Below are 19,557 nucleotides of genomic sequence, written 5' to 3' on the forward strand. Positions count from 1 at the left end.
CATCCACGGCGACGCCGCCATCACCAACGTCCAAGCCAGATTGGACTGCGAAGCTGCCATCGATGATCTGACCGCGGAAACCAAGCCAGTCATGATCGCCATCGGCAAATCCTATCTCAAGCACAAGTTGGATGAACCCCAGTCTTCCAGCGCCCCAGAGATCATCCTCGCAGTATCCGACACCTTGTTGTTAGATGCACCTCCATCACCACAGCCTCCAATGGCACTGCTCTTCCCACCACTGAAAGGGCCTCTGATCATCCGGCCAGTCACAGTCTAAGACAACCACTAGCAAGAGCTCCTACCGAGAACACCGTCAACTATTACTCTGCCAACGACTCCATCACCACCACCAGCATGCCTCAGCAACCAATCAGTAGGAGACACCATTGGTAGCGCAGTTATCCAACCGGCTCCTAGTCAGCCCAGCGGCTACCCTACAAGCGAAGGCTCCACCACAGCAGCAGCCGGCCACCTAGCCACAGGTACAAAGGGTCGATCCACCAGTACTGCCAACTACACCACAACAACGATATGCCCCTATCAAGACCTAGGTCATGATGCCAACATATGATGGCTTGACAGATTCGAGGCCATGGCTTTCACGCATGCAGCAAATCTCCAACATATACCATCTACCAGAAGCCTTTCATCTGACGGGTGAAGCACACTAGTGGTACATGCGCGCAACAAAGGATACACCCATGATAGCGTGGGCGTACTTCACCGAGAGCATTATCCACAACTTCAGCCCCAACCACGACACCACCAGTGACCTCGCGCCACTTTGTCATACTGGCTACATGAATGACTACATCAACAACTTCATCGCCTACACTCTGCACGTCGGCATCTCCAGCGAACAACACCAAGTCAGCCTCTTCGTCAATGGCCTTCAGCATACACTCCGAGAGGCGGTTGTGCGGCACCATCCTCGCTCCATGGAGACGGCCATCGACCTCGCCCGCACCCTGGAGACCCCGACATTTGGACCCTCCAAGATGGGGCAATTCGCCTCTATCGGTGACAACCCCTCCGACACCACGCCAAGGGGTCACACCGACATCTCCACCACCAAATCGACCAACGCATCTCCACTCCAGCTTTTCGCTACGGCCGCGACATCGATTCCACTAGCTGGCAACAGAGTGGCTTCCTGCATCGAGCCGGACCTAGGGATTCTCACTCAACTTCACCTCACCACTTTAGATGAGCGCGAACTTCAGATCATCTCAGCCACCATCGAACTCCAGGCGGTAGCACCAGCCTGGTCCCTCCAACATGGCATCGTCCGCTACAACGAACGATACTACATCCTGGTAACTTCACCTCTGTTACAGGACCTGCTCGAGTCATTCAGAATTTTAGCTCCACACCTCCTAGCCATCAGTCTCCACACAGCGGCATCTTCCTCAACAATACAAGCTTTCCTCTCGAGCATTCTACTACTCGAGGCATGGCCACAATGCATGCTTCCGTCGGCAACGATCCTCTTCTTTGAGAACAACGGCTAACAGTTCCTCTCCATCGCGGACACCTACATCGGTAGGCAATACACCGATGCCACTTCGCTGATCTCTCCAGTAAACTACGACATCGACAACCTCCTCTTCGGCATGCTACAACACTTCACCACGACACCACTGACCATCGTCGCCATAGCATTGTGCCGGCGCATAAGGGGACAAGTTGATGCCGGTCAGGTGCACTTGCTTCCATGACCTCCATAGGAGATGCAGACACTACACTTCCTAGGAATGTTCTCCGGCTCCACCATCTATGCTGCTCGCTCCACCCATGAACCACTTGAAGGCTTGGGAAATGACATCTACCACATCTCTGGCTATTTTGCCTTGTGCAGCTACCGCTTCCAGTTCTCCAACTACCACATCACCACCAACGACTTCAATGACACCTTGGGCCACATGATAGTTCAAATTGCATAGCTACCTTGGGAGGCTAGATCACCACCAGAGGCGGTCAATGATTGGACGATGATTCAGCATGAGGACGCGCTGATCAAAGAAGGAGAGAGTGATGTCATACGCCAGATAAGGGCCCTAGGCCCACATGGCCTAGGCGCCAATAGGAGCAGCGAAGCCAGGAGGGCTGTCGCCGATGGCAGCAGCAGTAGCACCACCTAGGGGAGGCGCGCACAAGCAAGGGCAGATCCCCGCTGCTCCACTATCCATATCTGGAGGATCTCCAATAGGAAAGGGCTTAGCTAAGATAGGAAGGAGTCCATATCTATAAGGACTTCCCACATTAGATTACTTAAGATGCAAGTCTACCTAGGACTATATGTAGAGGGGCTATGTAATAATTGGAATCAAGAAAGGATTGCCTCAAGTTTTATCTCCCCTTCCCCTCTCCCTCCTTCCTACGCCGTCCCTTTCCCTCTCTCATGCCCTAGCGTAGACGCCCTCACCCTACACCACCACCCACAACTCCCTCCCCGACCCTAGCCCCCACCCCCTAGGGCCCCTCCCTACTGGTCTCTTACATAATCTCTCTTCCCTCGCTCCAAATTCCTCCTCTACATGGATCATTGTCTGTAATGTCACCTCCCTACCCATTACTCACACTGGTTCAACATCCATACCCACCTCCTCTCATCATCTCTCTCTCAACAATGTTCTTGTTTCGCCTTCACTAATCAAGAACTTAATTTCATCCATGCCCTCACTCGTGATAATCCTGTCAACGTTGAATTTGATAATCCAGGTTTCTCTATCAAGGATCGACACACGCAGGCGGTGATCCTCCGTAGTGACAGCATCGACGATCTCTATCATCTCCAGCCACCGACAAGCTCCTCCACACACTGCCTCACCGTCATCTCTGTAGATCTTTGGCATCAACAGCTCGGCCACCCCGGCAAAGAGTCATTCCATCGCCTTTTATAATCTTTTCAATTCACTTGTAATTAGGATCTTTCACAAACATGTCATGCCTGCCGAGTTGGCAAACATGTGAGGCTGCCATTTACTTCATCTTAGCACAAAACTGATGCTCCATTTCATTTAGTGCATTGCGATGTCTGGAGCTCACCTGTTTCAAGTTTCAGTGGATTCCAGTACTATATTGTGCTTCTTGATGACTTTACATACTTTGTGTGGACGTTCACCTTCGGCACAAGTCTAACGTTGCCTAAACCATCATATCATTTCATGCTCTCATCCACACACAGTTCGCTCGTCCCATTCAGGCATTTTAGACTGACAATAGCCGAGAATTTGAAAACACCATTCTCCGCAAATTCTACTTAGACAATGGCATCGTCTTTCGCCTCTCTTGCCCGTATACATCCCAACAAAATGGCAAGGCTAAATGCATCCTGCATACGTTGAATGACGACGTTCGCACTCTCCTACTGCACACCATGCTCCCACCTGCGTTCTAGGTCGAGGCATTGCGGACCTCCACCTTCCTGCTAAACTGAAAACATTACAAGCCAAGATCACTATCCACCCCTTTCTCTCTACTCTTCAACACTGATCCTGAATACACGCTCCTACGGGTCTTTGGTTACCTATGTTACCCAAACACAACCTCCACAAGCCCTAACAAATTATCTCCTAGCTCTGTGGCTTGTGTCTTCATTGGTTACTCGCAGGATCATAGAGGATATCGCTGCTACAACTTGTTGATGCGGAAAGTGCACACCTCATGGCATGTTTACTTTGACAAAACATTATTTCCCTTCCGTTTCGGCGTGGTGACAGCGACACCACCATCCTACGCCTATGATCCCTGGCACCCTGACCTGGTCTCGGCTGATCCATTCCTTCTGCCCTAGTCACCAGGGACCGATCCACCTCCGCCACATGCCACACACGGTCGGCACGCACCGTGCGCGCCTGCCTCACCCTCATCCTCCACACCCGCATTAGCCTCGCCATTCACAGATCGCTCCTTTGCATTGCCTACATCAACATTGGGCACACCTACACCACCATCTCGACTCCAGACGTCAATGTCGCCACCACGCCTCACCTGATGGTCACCAGGGCATGTGTGGGGATGTTCAAACCGAACCCACGATACGCTGCTACTGCTACAACGGCGACGATTTCTCCAATCCTGTGCACGGTGAACCAGGCTCTCAAGGACCCTAATTGGCATTCAGCAATGCAATTAGAGTTTGATGCACTGTTCGACAATAATACATGGGAGCTCATTCCTCGGCCTCCTAGCACCCACATGGTCAGCGGCAAATGGATCTTTCATCACAAGTACAAGGAGGACAGCACCTTCGACCGCTACAAGGCAAGATGGGTGGTTTGTGGGTTCACGCAATGCATCGGCATCGACTATGGTGACACGTATAGCCCCATCATCATGGCGGCTATGGCGCGCATGGTGCTCACCCTCACAGCCTAGCGTAGGTGGCCTGTCCACCAACTCGACGTCAACAATGCTTTTCTTCATGGCATCCTCGATGAACAAGTGCACGCACCACAACCAGCGGGCTTCATCGATGCGACGCACAAGGATTCAGTTTGCCGTCTTTCCAAGAGCCTCTACGGCCTCAAGTAGGCGCCCTAAGCCTGGTACAAATGACTCACATTGTTCCTTGGCTCCATCGGATTCAACCCTACACAATCAGACAACTCACTGTTTGTCCTCCGCGAAGGCTCTGAGTTGGTCTATCTCCTACTATATGTCGACGACATCATGCTCACCTCTTCGTCTGTCGACACCATTTGGAAAGTCAACAACACCATCAATGCTGAGTTCTTGTTGAAGGACATGGGCACTCTACACTACTTCCTCGACGTCTAGGTTCAGCGCAACTAACATGGCTTCTTTCTCCAACAGCATCAGTACACTCTTGATCTCCTAGAATATGCTGGAATGCGCAATTGTCGTCCTTGTGAAACACCAATAGACAATGTCGGCAAGGTCTCCGCTAGCAAGGGCACACCTCTTTCCATAGCTGATCCATCCGACTACAGAAGCATTGTTGGGGCTCTTCAATACTTGATGATGACCCACCTAGACCTATAGTATACTGTACAACAAGCTTGCCTCCACATGCATGCTCCAACAACGGCACATGAATCACTTGTGAAGTGTATACTTCGGTATGTCCGTGGAACGACATCTCTTAGCCTTCATCTCTGGCGCACTGAAAAGTTGGAACTCATCGCTTACTCTGACACCGACTGGGCAGGCTGCCCAGATACGAGCCGGTCAACATTAGGGTTTTGTGTGTTCCTCGGCAACGCCATTCCATGGAGTTGCCAATGCAGTTGCTGATGTTAGCTAATTAGGATCACATAGATAAGATGGTATCTTCTTAGGAAAACCAATAGTTCATCCTAGAGAGAGAACTAGAGAGAGACAAGGGATAGAAGTGGCTGACCATCGGGCTTGGAGGAGCTACTAGCCATGGCGTCGGTGGTGAAGTCTGCGACGTCAGCTCGGTGGCAGTGAAGACAATGGTGGGGCTTCCCGTCGTTGTCAGCGCCCACCTCTAGATCGATTTAGAGATTGTAGGTGGGGATTGTGGCAGCATCCAATGAACCTCATACCATGAGCCCCGGCCCCCACCTCCTCTTTATAGTGCTATGCGACGGGGGCGCACCAACCATGATTTGGTTGGGCACCCACGATCAGGGCGCGAGTCAGGGTCTGGCTCGGTCGTTGGATCGAGCCGGTGGAGATCAATCTAACATTCTCCCCCTTGATCTCACTTTATGACTTAAACTTAAAATACTTAATTATCTCAGCCCATTCCATCATAGATTAGTGTATAGAGTGTGCCTCGTCACAACAGTTAGTACCATTAGATTAACAGCTATAATACACCTCTTTGTGTTGAAACAGATTCTCAACTAGGCCCTTACTATCTAGGGATCATAGGCTTTCCTATAAACCCATGCCGGCTAAGTGTTCTCTGAACACATTGGGTAGTAAGCCTTTTGTAAGCGGATCCGTAAGCATTTTCTTTGTACTTATATGCTCAAGACTAATAGAATGATCCTAGACTTTGTCTTTCACAACATAAAACTTTATGTCAATGTGTTTGGTACCACCACTTGACTTATTATTGTGAGCATAACATATTGCTGGCTCATTGTCGCAGTACAACTTGAGTGGCCTATGAATGTCGTCAACCACTTTCAACCCGGGCATAAATTTCTTTAGCCAGTTCACCTACCCTGTGGCCTCATAACATGCTACAAACTCGGCATACATCATGGACGATGTAGTGACCTACCCTGCGAGAGTAAATATATAGCTTGATGTGGACTTTCTATCATGTACATCTCCCACAAAATCTGAATCTGAATACCCCTCATATGTAGGGAATCAGATCTTCTGTACATTAATTAGCATGAGGCCTTTTGTGACTTGCACATAACACTAAGCTTTCTTTACCATTCTCTAGTGTTCTATTCCTGGATTACTCTGATATCTGCCAAGAATCCCGATAATAAAAGCTAAGTCACGGCGTGTACATACTTGAGCATACTATAAGCTTTCGACAGCTGAAATATATGGAACCACTTTCATTCGATCGATCTCATATTGGTTCCTGGGATATTGGAATTCCCCAAAACTATCGCCCTTGACTATGAGAGCAGGTGAAGGCTTACACGCATGCATATTATATTTCTTTAGAACCTTTTCTAAGTATGCCTTTTGCGATAATCCTAAAACCCCCTTTCTCCTATCTTGGTGAATCTCTATTCCTAAAATGAATGAAGCCTCATCGAGATCTTTCATATCACAATTTGAGGAGAAGAACTTCTTTGTCTCCAGTAGCAGATTAACATCACTACTAGCAAGTATGTCATCCACATACAAGATTAGAAAAATGTATTTCCCATTCTTAAACTTTGCATAGATGCAATTGTCCTCTACATTCTCTTTAAACCCAAACTTCCTTATTGTTTCATCAAACTTGTAATACCACTATCTAGAGGCTTGTTTTAATTCATAAATGGATTTCTTCAGGTGACATCCCATATGTTCTTTTCCTTTCATAACAAAACCTTTTGGTTGTGTCATATAAACATCTTCATTCAAATCCCCATTAAGAAAAGTTGTCTTTACATCCATCTGATGTAATTCTAAATTAGAATGTGCCACTAACGCCATTATGATTCTAAACAAATCCTTACATGAGACTAGAGAAAATGTCTCATTGTAATCTATTCCTTCTCTTTGCGTGAAGCCTTTCGCCATAAGTCGTGCTTTAAAGCTTTCCATGTTCTCTTTGGAGTCATATTTAGTTTTGTAGACCCATTTACAGCCTACTGTCTTGGCTCCTTTAGGAATTTTTTCTAAGTCCCAAACATCATTGGTGCTCATTGATCTCATTTCATCTTGCATGGCTTCAAGCCACATCGATGAGTGAGCTCTTCTCATGGCTTCTTCAAATGAAGTGGGATTACCCTTCATTTGAAATTCTTCACTAACATAGACTTCGTCGTCATCAGGAATAACTGATTTTCTGGATCTTTGAGACATTCTGGGGGCCTCATTAGTTGGCGCTTGTTCCATATGGGGCTGTTGTTGCTCTTTCTCATGTGCGACAATGGGCTCTATAGGATCCTGAAGGACAGATTCCTCATGTTCATTTATTGACGCCACAGGAGAACTAACAACAGGTGCTGTCACTACAGTGTCCTGCACTGTTGGTGCAGCAGCAATAGGTAGCAAGAAAAATGGCTCCTGAACCATCGGAGTGGGCAAATGTACCCGCTTCTCCTCAAAGTTAATTTCTCGCGCTACCATGCTCCTCCTGACTATCTCATCCACCAAGAACACAACGTGTCTTGTTTCTACAAACTTTGTATGTCTGTCAGGATAATAGAAACGATAACCTTTTAACTTATCTGGGTAGCCAATGAAATGGCAACTGACTATCTTGGAGTTTAGCTTCCCAATGTTTGGGTTAAAAACTTTAGCCTCAGCTGGACAACCCCACACATGTAAATGGTTGAGTGAGGGTTCCCTTCCTATCCACAACTCATGTGGTGTCTTAGGCACCAACTTGCTTGGTACTCGATTGAGAATATGAATGGGGGTTTTTAATGTCTCCATCCACAAACTTATCGGTAAAGTGGAGTAACTTATCGTACTTCTCACCATATCCATTAGTGTACGGTTGCGTCTTTCAGCTACTCCATTCTGCTGAGGCTCGCCCGGTGTAGAGTACTGGGCAACTATTCCATTTTCCTGTAAGAACTTTGCAAAAGGTCTAGGAACTTGGCCATATGGGGTATGTCGGCCGTAGTACTGCCCCCACGGTCGGATCTTACTATCTTAATCTTTAAATTGTGCTGATTTTCTACTTCAGCCTTAAATATCTTAAATTTATCCAATGCTTCTGATCCTTCCTTAATTGGATAAATATAGCCATAACGAGAATAATCATCTATGAATGTTATAAATGAATCATAACCATCCACACTTTTCATAGGAAATGAACCACAGATATCTGTGTGAATTATTTCCAAAATTCTATAACGAGAATAATCATTTGTGCATGTTATAAATGAATCATAACCATCCACACTTTTCATAGGAAACGAACCACATATATCTATGTGAATTATTTCTAAAATTCCTGCGTTTCGTCTGGCGTCTTTGTTTATTTTCTTAACATACTTTCCTTTAATGCAATCAATGCATTGTTCTAAGTCTAGAAATTCTAATGGCGGAAGAATTGATTTCTTAATCAGCCATTCTATCCTCCCCCTCGAAATATGGCCTAAATGATAGTGCCATAATTTCGATGATGCATCATGAATTCTCTTCCGCTTATTACTTACATTGATAGACGAGGAGGCAGTGTCATTTCTAGTGCTCACAACATTCACATTCTCACAAGGTGATAACAAATAAAGCTCATCTTGTCGGAAGGCAAGACCAACACACTTATGATTAAACATAATCTTATATTGGCCATTACCAAAATGGCAATCAAATCCATCATCGTCTAAACGTGAAACACTTATTAAGTTTCTACGCAAAGATGGTACATAAAGGACATCTGTAAGCTTAAGTACAAAGTCGTCATTTAATTCTAATGGGAGTTCTCCAATGGCTTCAACTTCAGCTTTGACTCCATTTGCAACCTTAATGCATCTTTCCCCTCTTTGCAGGGTCCTCCTCATATGGAATACATGTAATGAATTTGCAACATGAATAATTGCACCTGAATCAATCTACCAAGTAGATTTTGCATAACTTAAATACAAGGACTCATCTATAAATGTAATAATATCCTCACCTTTTCTCATCAGGTGCTTCAAGAACTCTGGACAATCCTTCTGGTAGTGTCCCTTCTTCTTGCACCATTTGTAGGTATCCTTGTCTACTTGAACATTGTTGAATTTCTTATGGTGATCAGTCTGTGGGGCCTTTACTTGTGGCTTAGAAAAGGAGCTATTGTTCCACTGAGGTTTAGCGTTCTTGTTGTTAAAGTTCTTTTTATTTTCCTTCACATGGTTGATGGAGTCACCATGTGAGCTCTTAAGCCTCTCCTCTTCTTGAACACACATAGCAACAAGCTTCTCAATGTCCCACTTATCTGGTTGTAAGTTGTAATTAACAACAAAGGTCTCATACTCTTTGGGCAAAGATGCAAAAATCAAATAAACTAGGAACTTGTAACAGAACCAACCAATTTATAAGAGCACAAGTACGAAAGCAATCACCGGAGTGATCGAACCATCATACTTGAACCCATATAAACCCGGTAGTCAACTGAAACCATGAAGGATTTCAAACCAACTTGCATATAACCAAGATCGTAGTAATTCAACATAACAAGCCACATGTTACATCCATTTCACAAGTAGTTCACAAGTACCTCATACATTGGAGTTCACATAGTTATTACAAAACGAGTTCACAAATAGCGGAAGCAAAGTAGTTTGAGACCATCACACACACTTAGTTCAAATACAAGCCACTTCCATAGTCATATCCAGCAAAAGCAACATGATAAGATAACATAGATAATCATGCCCATGATCTAGTCTTCATCCCCCGCAGGGTAAAGACAATACTTGCAGTAGCCATTATAGAGCACGTCATCTGCAACAAGGGGGAATAAACCCTGAGTACGAGAATGTACTCAGCTAGACTTACCCACCATAAACCAAAAATAAATGACACCAAGGAGTATGCAAGGCTTTATCAGTGGATCTTGCTTGATAACGATTTTGCATAAAAGCTTTAATGATATAAGAACATAACTTAATTTATTAAGGAAGCAGCAAGTTATCAATATTAACCTGTCATCTAGATTAGCACCTGTACTAGAGCAAGCAATTGATTAACTCCAAACATTAGTAACCATATCCGGTACAATGTTGTAACATAATCATCATCATTACAACCATCAAGTTCAATTAAGTGTATCTACGTTGCCGCTGCTCAGTCAAGTTCTCACTATCCAGGAGAGATAGTGATTCGAATCGATTCCTATCCAGCTAGAGGGGTATTCCTAACACAAACCCAGGTCTACCAGCCACAGTATGCCTTAGGTCACCTTTGGTACAACTTAGGAATTGCTGTTCCAAGCAGCGCCGCACCCTCAGGGAGTCCACTCTACCAGGTGGTCAATCTCACCTAGGACTTATGCCAATAGCTCCCTGCACATCCTTACTACCGCCAGGGTGCGCACTTTAACTTCCCAGACATTCCGACCTGAGTTGAGCTACTTGGCTTCGCGGTCGGAACGAGTTATCTGGCCAACTAAGTGATAGGCATGCATTCAACTTGACATGAGGATGTATAGCGAATCGGTCTTTAACCGACACAGATGGGGATAGATCCATACCCAAGACCTCCTTGCCTTGTTGCTTCTCTATTGACATCATGTCTGGTCTCCATTCATTATTAACACATGGTTATTTCCACGATAGCAAAAATATAGCCAATCATGACCAGACATCATCCTAACTTGTAGGTGACAGGAAATCACCTGACTTTTACCGGTCTAAGCAAGGCTAAGCTTTGATTCACTCCTGGACCTAAATATGATTCAGGGTATGTTTACTGGACAAGGAATAGATATATATATGCAACAAGTGTTTGCATCCAATTCCTATCACTTAATGCATCAACAAATAAAGATACTCAAAGTAACCATTTTCAAAACATAGGAGACTTAGAATGATCCGGGGCTTGCCTTTCAGAAATGATGAAGGTTGGTGATCGGGACACTCAAGGACTTCTTCTTCGTTGGCTCCTTCTTCTGGGGCCTGCACCTCCGTCTCCTGAGCTTGCTGCTGCTCCTTCGGAAGTCCTTGCTCGAATTCAAGAAGCGTGACTCCCTTCGGAACACCTATTGCATGCATATGCATAGCATAAGAGTCATGCATGCACAAGAGATGGAAGGTGATGATGAAATATACAGCCATGTATAGATGGACGCATGAAAGACACGATGATGCAAGATTAACATCTATTTTACTGAGTATGTGTATATCTCTTTTAGAAAACAAGAACTACACACTCACCAAGTTCTAACAACCTAAGATAAAGTTGTTCATCTTCAGTAAGAGGTCTAGCACCTGCAACTAACAATTTATCTTAATTAGCCTAGCATCTAAATCATCACATCAACTCATATAAAGCAAACAAGTCATTCATTGCACTCAATAGTTTTCAGGCAGCAAACAGCAGCTACAAGTTTGATCCATAACTGGAGTTATACATGTCCAAATACCATGATTTAAGACTTTTTGGAAATCATATAAACTTTTCTACAACTTTTGTTTAATCACCAAAGTCTAATTCAAACATAAAATATGTCAAACAGACTGATCTTACAAAACTGTTTGTGGATTCCAGAGAGTAGGCAGTTGGGAGTGCTGTCTTCCAACTGATATAACTCTCAAACTACTAGGAAAAATGCCTTGAAATTTTGACACAAGCTAGATAAACAAGTTCCCTACAACTTTGTTATTGACCAAATTCACAGCAAACATCATCTTCACTAGTTAATTTGCTTAACTCTAAAATCTGTCCAGAAAGTCACTATAAGCGAATTATAGAGAAAATAATATTTTATTACATACAAGAATAGCACTATGAGTACTACCAATACTACCAACAGTTAACATACATCAAATAAACACTAGAAAACATAGTGGCCATTCCTAAATAAATTCTTTTCATGTCTTTATTAATTTATTTAGATAATTAGGTTAAATAATAAATACATAGACAAAGTGTACAGAAAATTCCACAAAAAATACAGTAGCTTATACATGTCCCCAATAGACTAATGTATAAATTTTACATCATTGGAATAATTATAACACCCTACACAAAAATGACAAGCCCGCAGGGCTTAAAATAGCATAAATAGAAAACCCTAGTGAAAAGTGTCAAGCAACAGATTTTATATTTTTATTAGGTTCATCATAACACCATAACACTGTACAAAAAGTTTCATGCTCACTGGATACATATTTTTACCATGAAAAATAGCACAAGAATCTAGTATTTATTTAAGATAAATAGTAAACTCATATTTCCAGCAAGATCACAGTGCAACCAATATTTTTCCCATGTAGTACATAACAATACAAGACTAACAAACTTAGATTCACATTTTTAGCACTTTCCTAGCTCAAGTTATAGATTTAACAAAAGTGAAACCATTTAAAAGCACTTATTAAACTCTATTTTATTCACCTAGAAAGATACAAGAAATAGTGTTTTACATATTTTTATCAAATACTACACTTTATGTGGAACACCACAAAATTTGTTTCACCAAAATTGGATCTCTAAACTCCACTTATGATTTTCCAAAGTTGCATGCAAATCTCGAAATAAATGAACTATCTTCTGGATCTGTGTCGCTGACAGCTGGGACCCATCGGTCAGACGGACCCACATGTCATCGGCACCAAAAGCAGGGGAACAGTGTGGGACGGCGCGGGATCGGTGGAGCTCGTCGTCGGCGGCTTTTTCGGTGACATCACCGGCACAACGGTGATCCCTAAGATATTGCGCACACGTTGAGCTACCTAGTTGGCCCTATCGCCGGAGCTAGCGACGACGGTGGCATCAATGGCAGCACGACGGCTCGGATCGACAGCGAGATGCCGGCGCTGGCCACGAAAGCTCAATCTAGGGTTATGTCGAGCATCTATGGTCTACGGCGAAGCTATCTAACACACAATCATGGCACACGGTGGTCGGAGGTGGTGCGGCCACGGTGACAGAATGCGGTGGCGGAACACCGGCGAGGTCCGCACGCGGCGCGATGGCTTACCGTGCGCTTCTAGCTAGCAACGTGGGCATGGTGCAACGGTGGTAACATGACGGAGCTGCTCTGGTGGCGAATGCACGATGCGGTGCAAGCTGAGAATAGCAATGGAACGGCGGCTGCTACGGACGCTGCGGTAAGGCGAAGGAGAAGCAGTGAAATGGAAATGGAAGCGTGAGGGGTCATGGACGAGTGCTAGCGCTTGAGTTGGCAAGCTTTGGCCCGACCTGGCCTAACCGAGTGCGCTGATGGCAATGCGTGGCCTCCACGCGGCGCTAGAGTTCTGACGCGGTCGGCACTGTAGCTGCCTGATTCAGTTCGGCCATCAAAGCAATGCCCAAGCCTGACAGCGCATAATGACGACATGAATTCTCCTAAACCGTAGCTTATCAGTGCAAACAATCTTAACAACAATTGAAGCCCTATATACCAGCTACAATTTCTATTAAAGGACCAAGTTCCAATTCTCAACGGTTTGGTAGTAAAATCGTCCCAAAGTTGAGCCGATGAAACTGGAAATCAGAAAAAGACTTAGAAAATTTTCTAAGTGCTGAATCAGCACCCAAATCTGACTTGTGGGACATGTTTGGGACTGTTCCACACATTTTCATGACTTGACCTCTAAACAAAGTTTGTTCCATATATAATTTGCTACAACTTTTCTTTAGGTTGCTCAGACATGCAAATAGTCTATGGCACTATTCTAGTTCAGTCAAACAAAAGCACTCAAGAGGAGCACCTAGTCAAACAAAACCCTAGAAGCATAATTAGGCAAAGTCATTAACCTGAACATTGTTCCATTAGACATCCTAAGTGTAGCTAAGGTATTTTAGTTACCAACATCAATCACTTGCGCTCAATCACACATGATCATAAGCATACACATAGGAAAAACACAATAAAGTCATGTTTCACATGTTTCAAGTGCATGTTTCATATGTAAAAGTTCATATAAGAATGTTTAATGCTTATGCTCATGCAAATTCAAGTGCAATTATGCAAGCCTAACACCTAGGGTGTTATAGCCCTCCCCCCTTATAAAAATCTTGCCCTGAGATTTGAAAAGCGTACCATTTTGAATAAAAGATAGGGTATACATCCTTCAAATAATCTTCCCGTTCCCACATTACATCGCTCTCACTACCCTGATTACTCCACATAACCTTGTAAAACTTAACCACACAGTTTTGGGTTACTCTCTCTCTTGTATCAATAACCCACACTAGTCTTTCTTCATAGGATAGATCTGATGTCAACTTGATATTTCTAAGTGAAACTCTTTCTTCAAGAACGCGAGACATTTCTTCAATTGAGAGACATGAAAAACATTGACGATAGCTCTCATCTCATAAGCTAACTCTATCATGTAGGCTACATTCCCACTCTTCTCTATGATCAGATATGAGCCTACATACCTAGGTGCAAGCTTCCTCTTTACTCCGAATCGTTGCACACCTTTCATCGGTGATACTTTCAGATAAACGTGATCACCCACTTCAGACTCAATGGGCTTCCTTCTTTTATACGCATAACTTTTCTGCCTAGCTTGAGCGGCTTCCATATGTTTCTGGATAGTACGAACTTGTTGTTCAGCCTCTTCGACAAAATCAATGTCGTAGTATCTCCTTTCTCCAGATTAAACCCAGTTCAAAGGAATTCTACACTTGCGGCCATACAACGCTTCGAATGGAGCCATCTTGATACTTTCTTGGTAACTATTATTATAGGAAAATTCATCCAAGGGTAACCACTTATCCCATGAACCTTTGGAAGATATGACACAAGCTCTTAACATGTCTTCCAATATTTGATTCACCCGCTCCATCTGTCCAGAGGTTTCTGGATGATAAGCAGAACTTCTGACTAAGTTGGTGCCTAACATCTTGTGCAAATGTTCCCAAAAACAAGCAGTGAACTGAGGTCCTCTGTCAGATACAATGGTTCTAGGAACACCATGGAGATGTACTATCTAATTAAAATATAACTTAGCATAGTCACTTGGTCGATAGTCAGTTCTAACTGGTATGAAATGAGCAGACTTCGTTAAATGATCCACTATTACCCATATAGAATTAAAATTCTTTTGGGTAGGGGGAAGTCCAACAATGAAATCCATACTAATCTCTTCCTATTTCCATCCTAGTATAGACAATGGTTGAAGAAGTCCAGCAGGCTTCAAGTGAATTGCTTTGACTCTACAACAATTGTCACACCTTGCAACATAAGCTGCAATTTCTTTCTTCATCTTGGTCCACCAAAAGCAAGATTTCAAATCTTGATACATTTTGCTACTTCCCGGGTGGATAGATAACTTGGATGAGTGAGCTTCTTCTAAGATTTGGTTTCTAAGATCCTTGTCCTTCGGTACTACAAGTCTGTCCTTAAACCATAGGACACCTATCTCATCTACACGAAGTGTTTTGTTTCTTGTTCCTTCATCTTCCTTTTTATGTGGAACACACCCACATCAGATTTCTAAAGCTCGATGATTTTACTTTCCAGAGAGCAACTAAGAGTAATACTATGCAACACAGCAGGGTGCAACAGATGTGCCAAATGATAATCTGCTTCCAAGAGAGAATTGCAATGAGATTTTCTACTCAAAGCGTCATAAAAAACATTTGCTTTACCCGAATGATAATGGACTTCTAAGTTATAATCTTTGATCAACTCTAGCCATCTTCTCTGTCTCATGTTCAATTCCAGTTGAGTGAATATATACTTGAGACTTTTATGATCGGTATAGATATGACACACGTTCCCGAGCAGGTAATGCCTCTAAATCTTCAAAGCATGAACAACAACAGCTAACTCAAGATCATGAGATGGATAATTGGCATCATGCTTCCTTAGCTGACGCGAGGCATAAGCAATAACCCAGCCTTCCTACATAAGGACACATCCTAAACCAGTACCTAATGCATCACAAAACACATCAAAAGGTTTCTCGATATCACGTTGTGCCAAAATAGGAGCTGAGGTCAACAAATTCCGCAAAGTGCAAAAAGCAGTCTCACACTCCGGAGTCCAAAGAAACTTCACATCTTTTTTAAGCAACCTGGTCATGGGCTTGGCTATCTTAGAGAAATCTGAGATGAAATGACAATAATAGCCAGCCAAACCAAGGAAACTTCTAACCTCATGCACTGAAGTTGGTGCTTTCCAATCCAAGACTTCTTGCACCTTAGACGGATCAACCGAAATCGCTTCATCAGACAACACATGACCCAAGAAAGGTACTTTCTTTAGCCAAAACTAACATTTACTGAACTTGGCATAAAGCTTATATTCTCGTATCCTAGATAAAACAACTCTCAGATGCTCGGCATGTTCTTCAGCATTTGTGGAAAACATCAAGATGTCATCAATGAAGACAACTACAAATTTGTCTAGTTCCTCCATGAATACTGAATTCATCAGATATACGAAGTATGTAGGAGCATTGGTCAAGCCGAAAGACATAACAAGATACTCATACAACCCATATCTGGTGGAAAAAACGGTCTTAGGCACATCCACCGGTCTAATTTTTATCTGTTGATAACCAGATCTCAAATCAATTTTGGAGAATACCTTTGCCTTTGACAACTGATCAAACAAAATACCAATGTGGGGCAATGGGTACTTGTTCTTGATTGTCACAGCATTGAGTGGACGATAATCTACGCACATGCACAATGACTTGTCCTTCTCCTTCACAAATATAGCAGGACAACTCCATGGAGAAGCACTAGGTCAGATAAGACCTTTCTCTAACAGATCTTGTAACTAAACTTTATGCTCTGCTAACTCATTGGGCGGCATCCTATAAGGCCTTCTAGAAATAGGTGCAGTCCCGGTACTAACTAGATCTTGAATTCTATATCGCGATCCGGCAGTAGACCAGGTAAATCATCAGGAAATACATCTGGAAACTCACAAACTACCAGAACATCCTCTATTCCTGGAGTCTGGATAGCATTAGCAGTGTTGTGGAGGTCCAGATCTATGGGAAGTGGCACTAGGAAAGCCTCATTGTTGATAGGATCCCTCAACATCATACCACAGCAACCCTCCTTCAGCCTCCCCTTGCTTCCAAGTATAATGAGGCGGCTCCACATATCCCACTAAATGTACCACCCTCCACAACAGGGTTGGAGTGCCAAACCCATGCAGGAATGTGCTGCTCCTGGGTGGTAATGCTGGTGTGGCCATCTGTAGTAACATTGCAATTTGGGTGTGAGAGGATTATCTTACAGGATAATAAATATATAATGGAATAATTAAAGATAAGGGAGGGAGTGATGCAAAAATGTAATGGCATGAGTGAACATGATGCATACACATTCCGTACGTCCGGACGAATCTTAAGAAAAGTTTAAAATTCTAGCGGCATAGACGGTGGCATACATACGTTCTCTCATATACGTATCTGTTTACACCAAAATTTAGAAGGAGGGTCACAGGGACTCAAAAGATCCCAAGATCATGTCATCAAGAAATCAATTGCATGATCGGAAATAGTTGATTCGAACACAAAACTAGAATCAGCTTTCTTCAGATAGCGCCAGCAGATAATGACAAAGGTTATGATCGGTACAAGGACGAGACATGTTGGACTCTACAAAAAGGGAAAGATTAGAGTCCAAGTTATCTTACATTAGGAATGTTTCTCTAGGGTCAAAAATTGTAATGAGTCGTGCTTAGACAGGAGTCATGCATAGGGCCCGGGTATAAATATCAAACCCCGGCTATTGTAAAAGGACACAATCAATCCAATATACAAGTCATTTACTTTTTCAACTCTGGCCATCCCTTAGGAGTAGGAGTAGAGTAGATCTCGGCGAGTTCTTCAGCAAGTACGGCTGCATCAATTTGGTCGACCTCCACTGCTTGTTGTAAGTACTGTCATGGCTTATACCTCTGTTCATACGGCTGCATCGATCCGGTCGACCTCCACTACGACTCTGGTATAAGTTAGTTATCAATTCTTGCCTAGTTCAAGTATGGCTGCATTGATCCAATCGACCCCCACTGCATGAACTAGATCAAGGTCAAGTTATCAGCTCTACCTTAGAATGGCAATCTCTGGTAGATTCATTAAGTTACCGATATTGATTATTGCTTTCATTATTTATCTAAATTACAGCAATATCACTCTGCCCGATTGGGATTAATCTAGATCGGCCTTATATTTTGTTTAGCCCATCGTTTGTTAATCTAAAATTAATCTAATTTACACATTAAATGATGAGTTACATTTTATCGACTGTTTTACATCAATCTTGATCGTGCATAGCGTGCAGTTAAAGCATGTTGCGTCTTGAGTAGATTTATTGGTTAGTGAAAACTGTTCCATGGCCCGTTATCATGGCCTGTGTGATTCTACCTCACACCCCACTGTTAGCACCGTGGAGTGAGGATCATTATTTAGTAGATCTATTCCTGATAAGGCATGACTTTAACTATGCGCTATGCCTAAATCGGCTATTTTAGCCGATATCGAGTGCTTTCATGAATAGTTCGCATCACGAGACCGTTGAAGTAAAGATAGGTTGAAAGATGTGTTAGCCCCATGATCTTATTATTGTATTACGGCCTGCATGATTCTGCCTCATGCCCCACTGATATTAGTAATGAGTTAGGGTCATCGAGTCTGTTGTTATTTCTATGGCCTGCATGATTCTGCCTCATGCCCCACTGGTCATAGCGATAGATGAGATCTAACGTGTTCATTAGATTCATCTTTATTAAACGGTTAAATGGTGTTGAATTGTTTCTTTGCATGAAAAGGGGTTCGGTTACTTATAATCATTGGCTTAACATAAACTAATCATTGTTGATATCTTATTGCCATTGATTAATATTTGTTTAAATAATGACATTTATTCTGAATGATGACTGATTCTTCTTATACAACCCAATGAGCTTTAACCGATGTATCCTCACGAATATGCTGGAATCGACTGTTTAGTCTATCTCCTTTCATATCGGCTCTCAGAGCCGCACATTCGGGACTGTCTAGCAACACCGGCACGTTCTGCCCTTAATTACTGATAAACTTTCTCTCCTTGTCAATTACAGGGTCAAATTGACTGGCACATCTCGGGAGGAGTGCGCAGGATCGACCATCCCTGCGCTGAACCTAGGTGGATCTACAGCTCCATCGAGCAGACCCTTCCGGCTTGCTGCGTATGTTCTCGGCACGGGATGAAAATTCTATGTTGACACACGTTTCTAGCAAGCCCAGTGGGACCCCATAATCATCATGGCAGTTCACAACAACAACATCCTTATGCTGCATTATGAAGATCTACCTAATGGAG

General features: G+C 43.4%; 1 protein-coding gene across 1 annotated transcript; it reads left to right on the top strand.

The window, feature by feature from the left end:
* The first annotated feature begins 3,999 nt into the window (after positions 1-3,999).
* Positions 4,000-4,383, top strand: LOC136460309 (uncharacterized mitochondrial protein AtMg00820-like). Its single transcript, XM_066460061.1, has one exon. The coding sequence runs from the start codon at positions 4,000-4,002 to the stop codon at positions 4,381-4,383; it is 384 nt and encodes a 127-aa protein (XP_066316158.1).
* Positions 4,384-19,557: the final 15,174 nt, after the last annotated feature.

The sequence above is a fragment of the Miscanthus floridulus genome, chromosome 6, assembly GCF_019320115.1.
Source record: "Miscanthus floridulus cultivar M001 chromosome 6, ASM1932011v1, whole genome shotgun sequence".
Lineage (NCBI taxonomy): Eukaryota > Viridiplantae > Streptophyta > Magnoliopsida > Poales > Poaceae > Miscanthus > Miscanthus floridulus.

Bases quoted from the DNA above. Each gene is read 5' to 3' on its own strand.
- LOC136460309 (XM_066460061.1), top strand. From the start codon at position 4,000: ATGGTCACCAGGGCATGTGTGGGGATGTTCAAACCGAACCCACGATAC.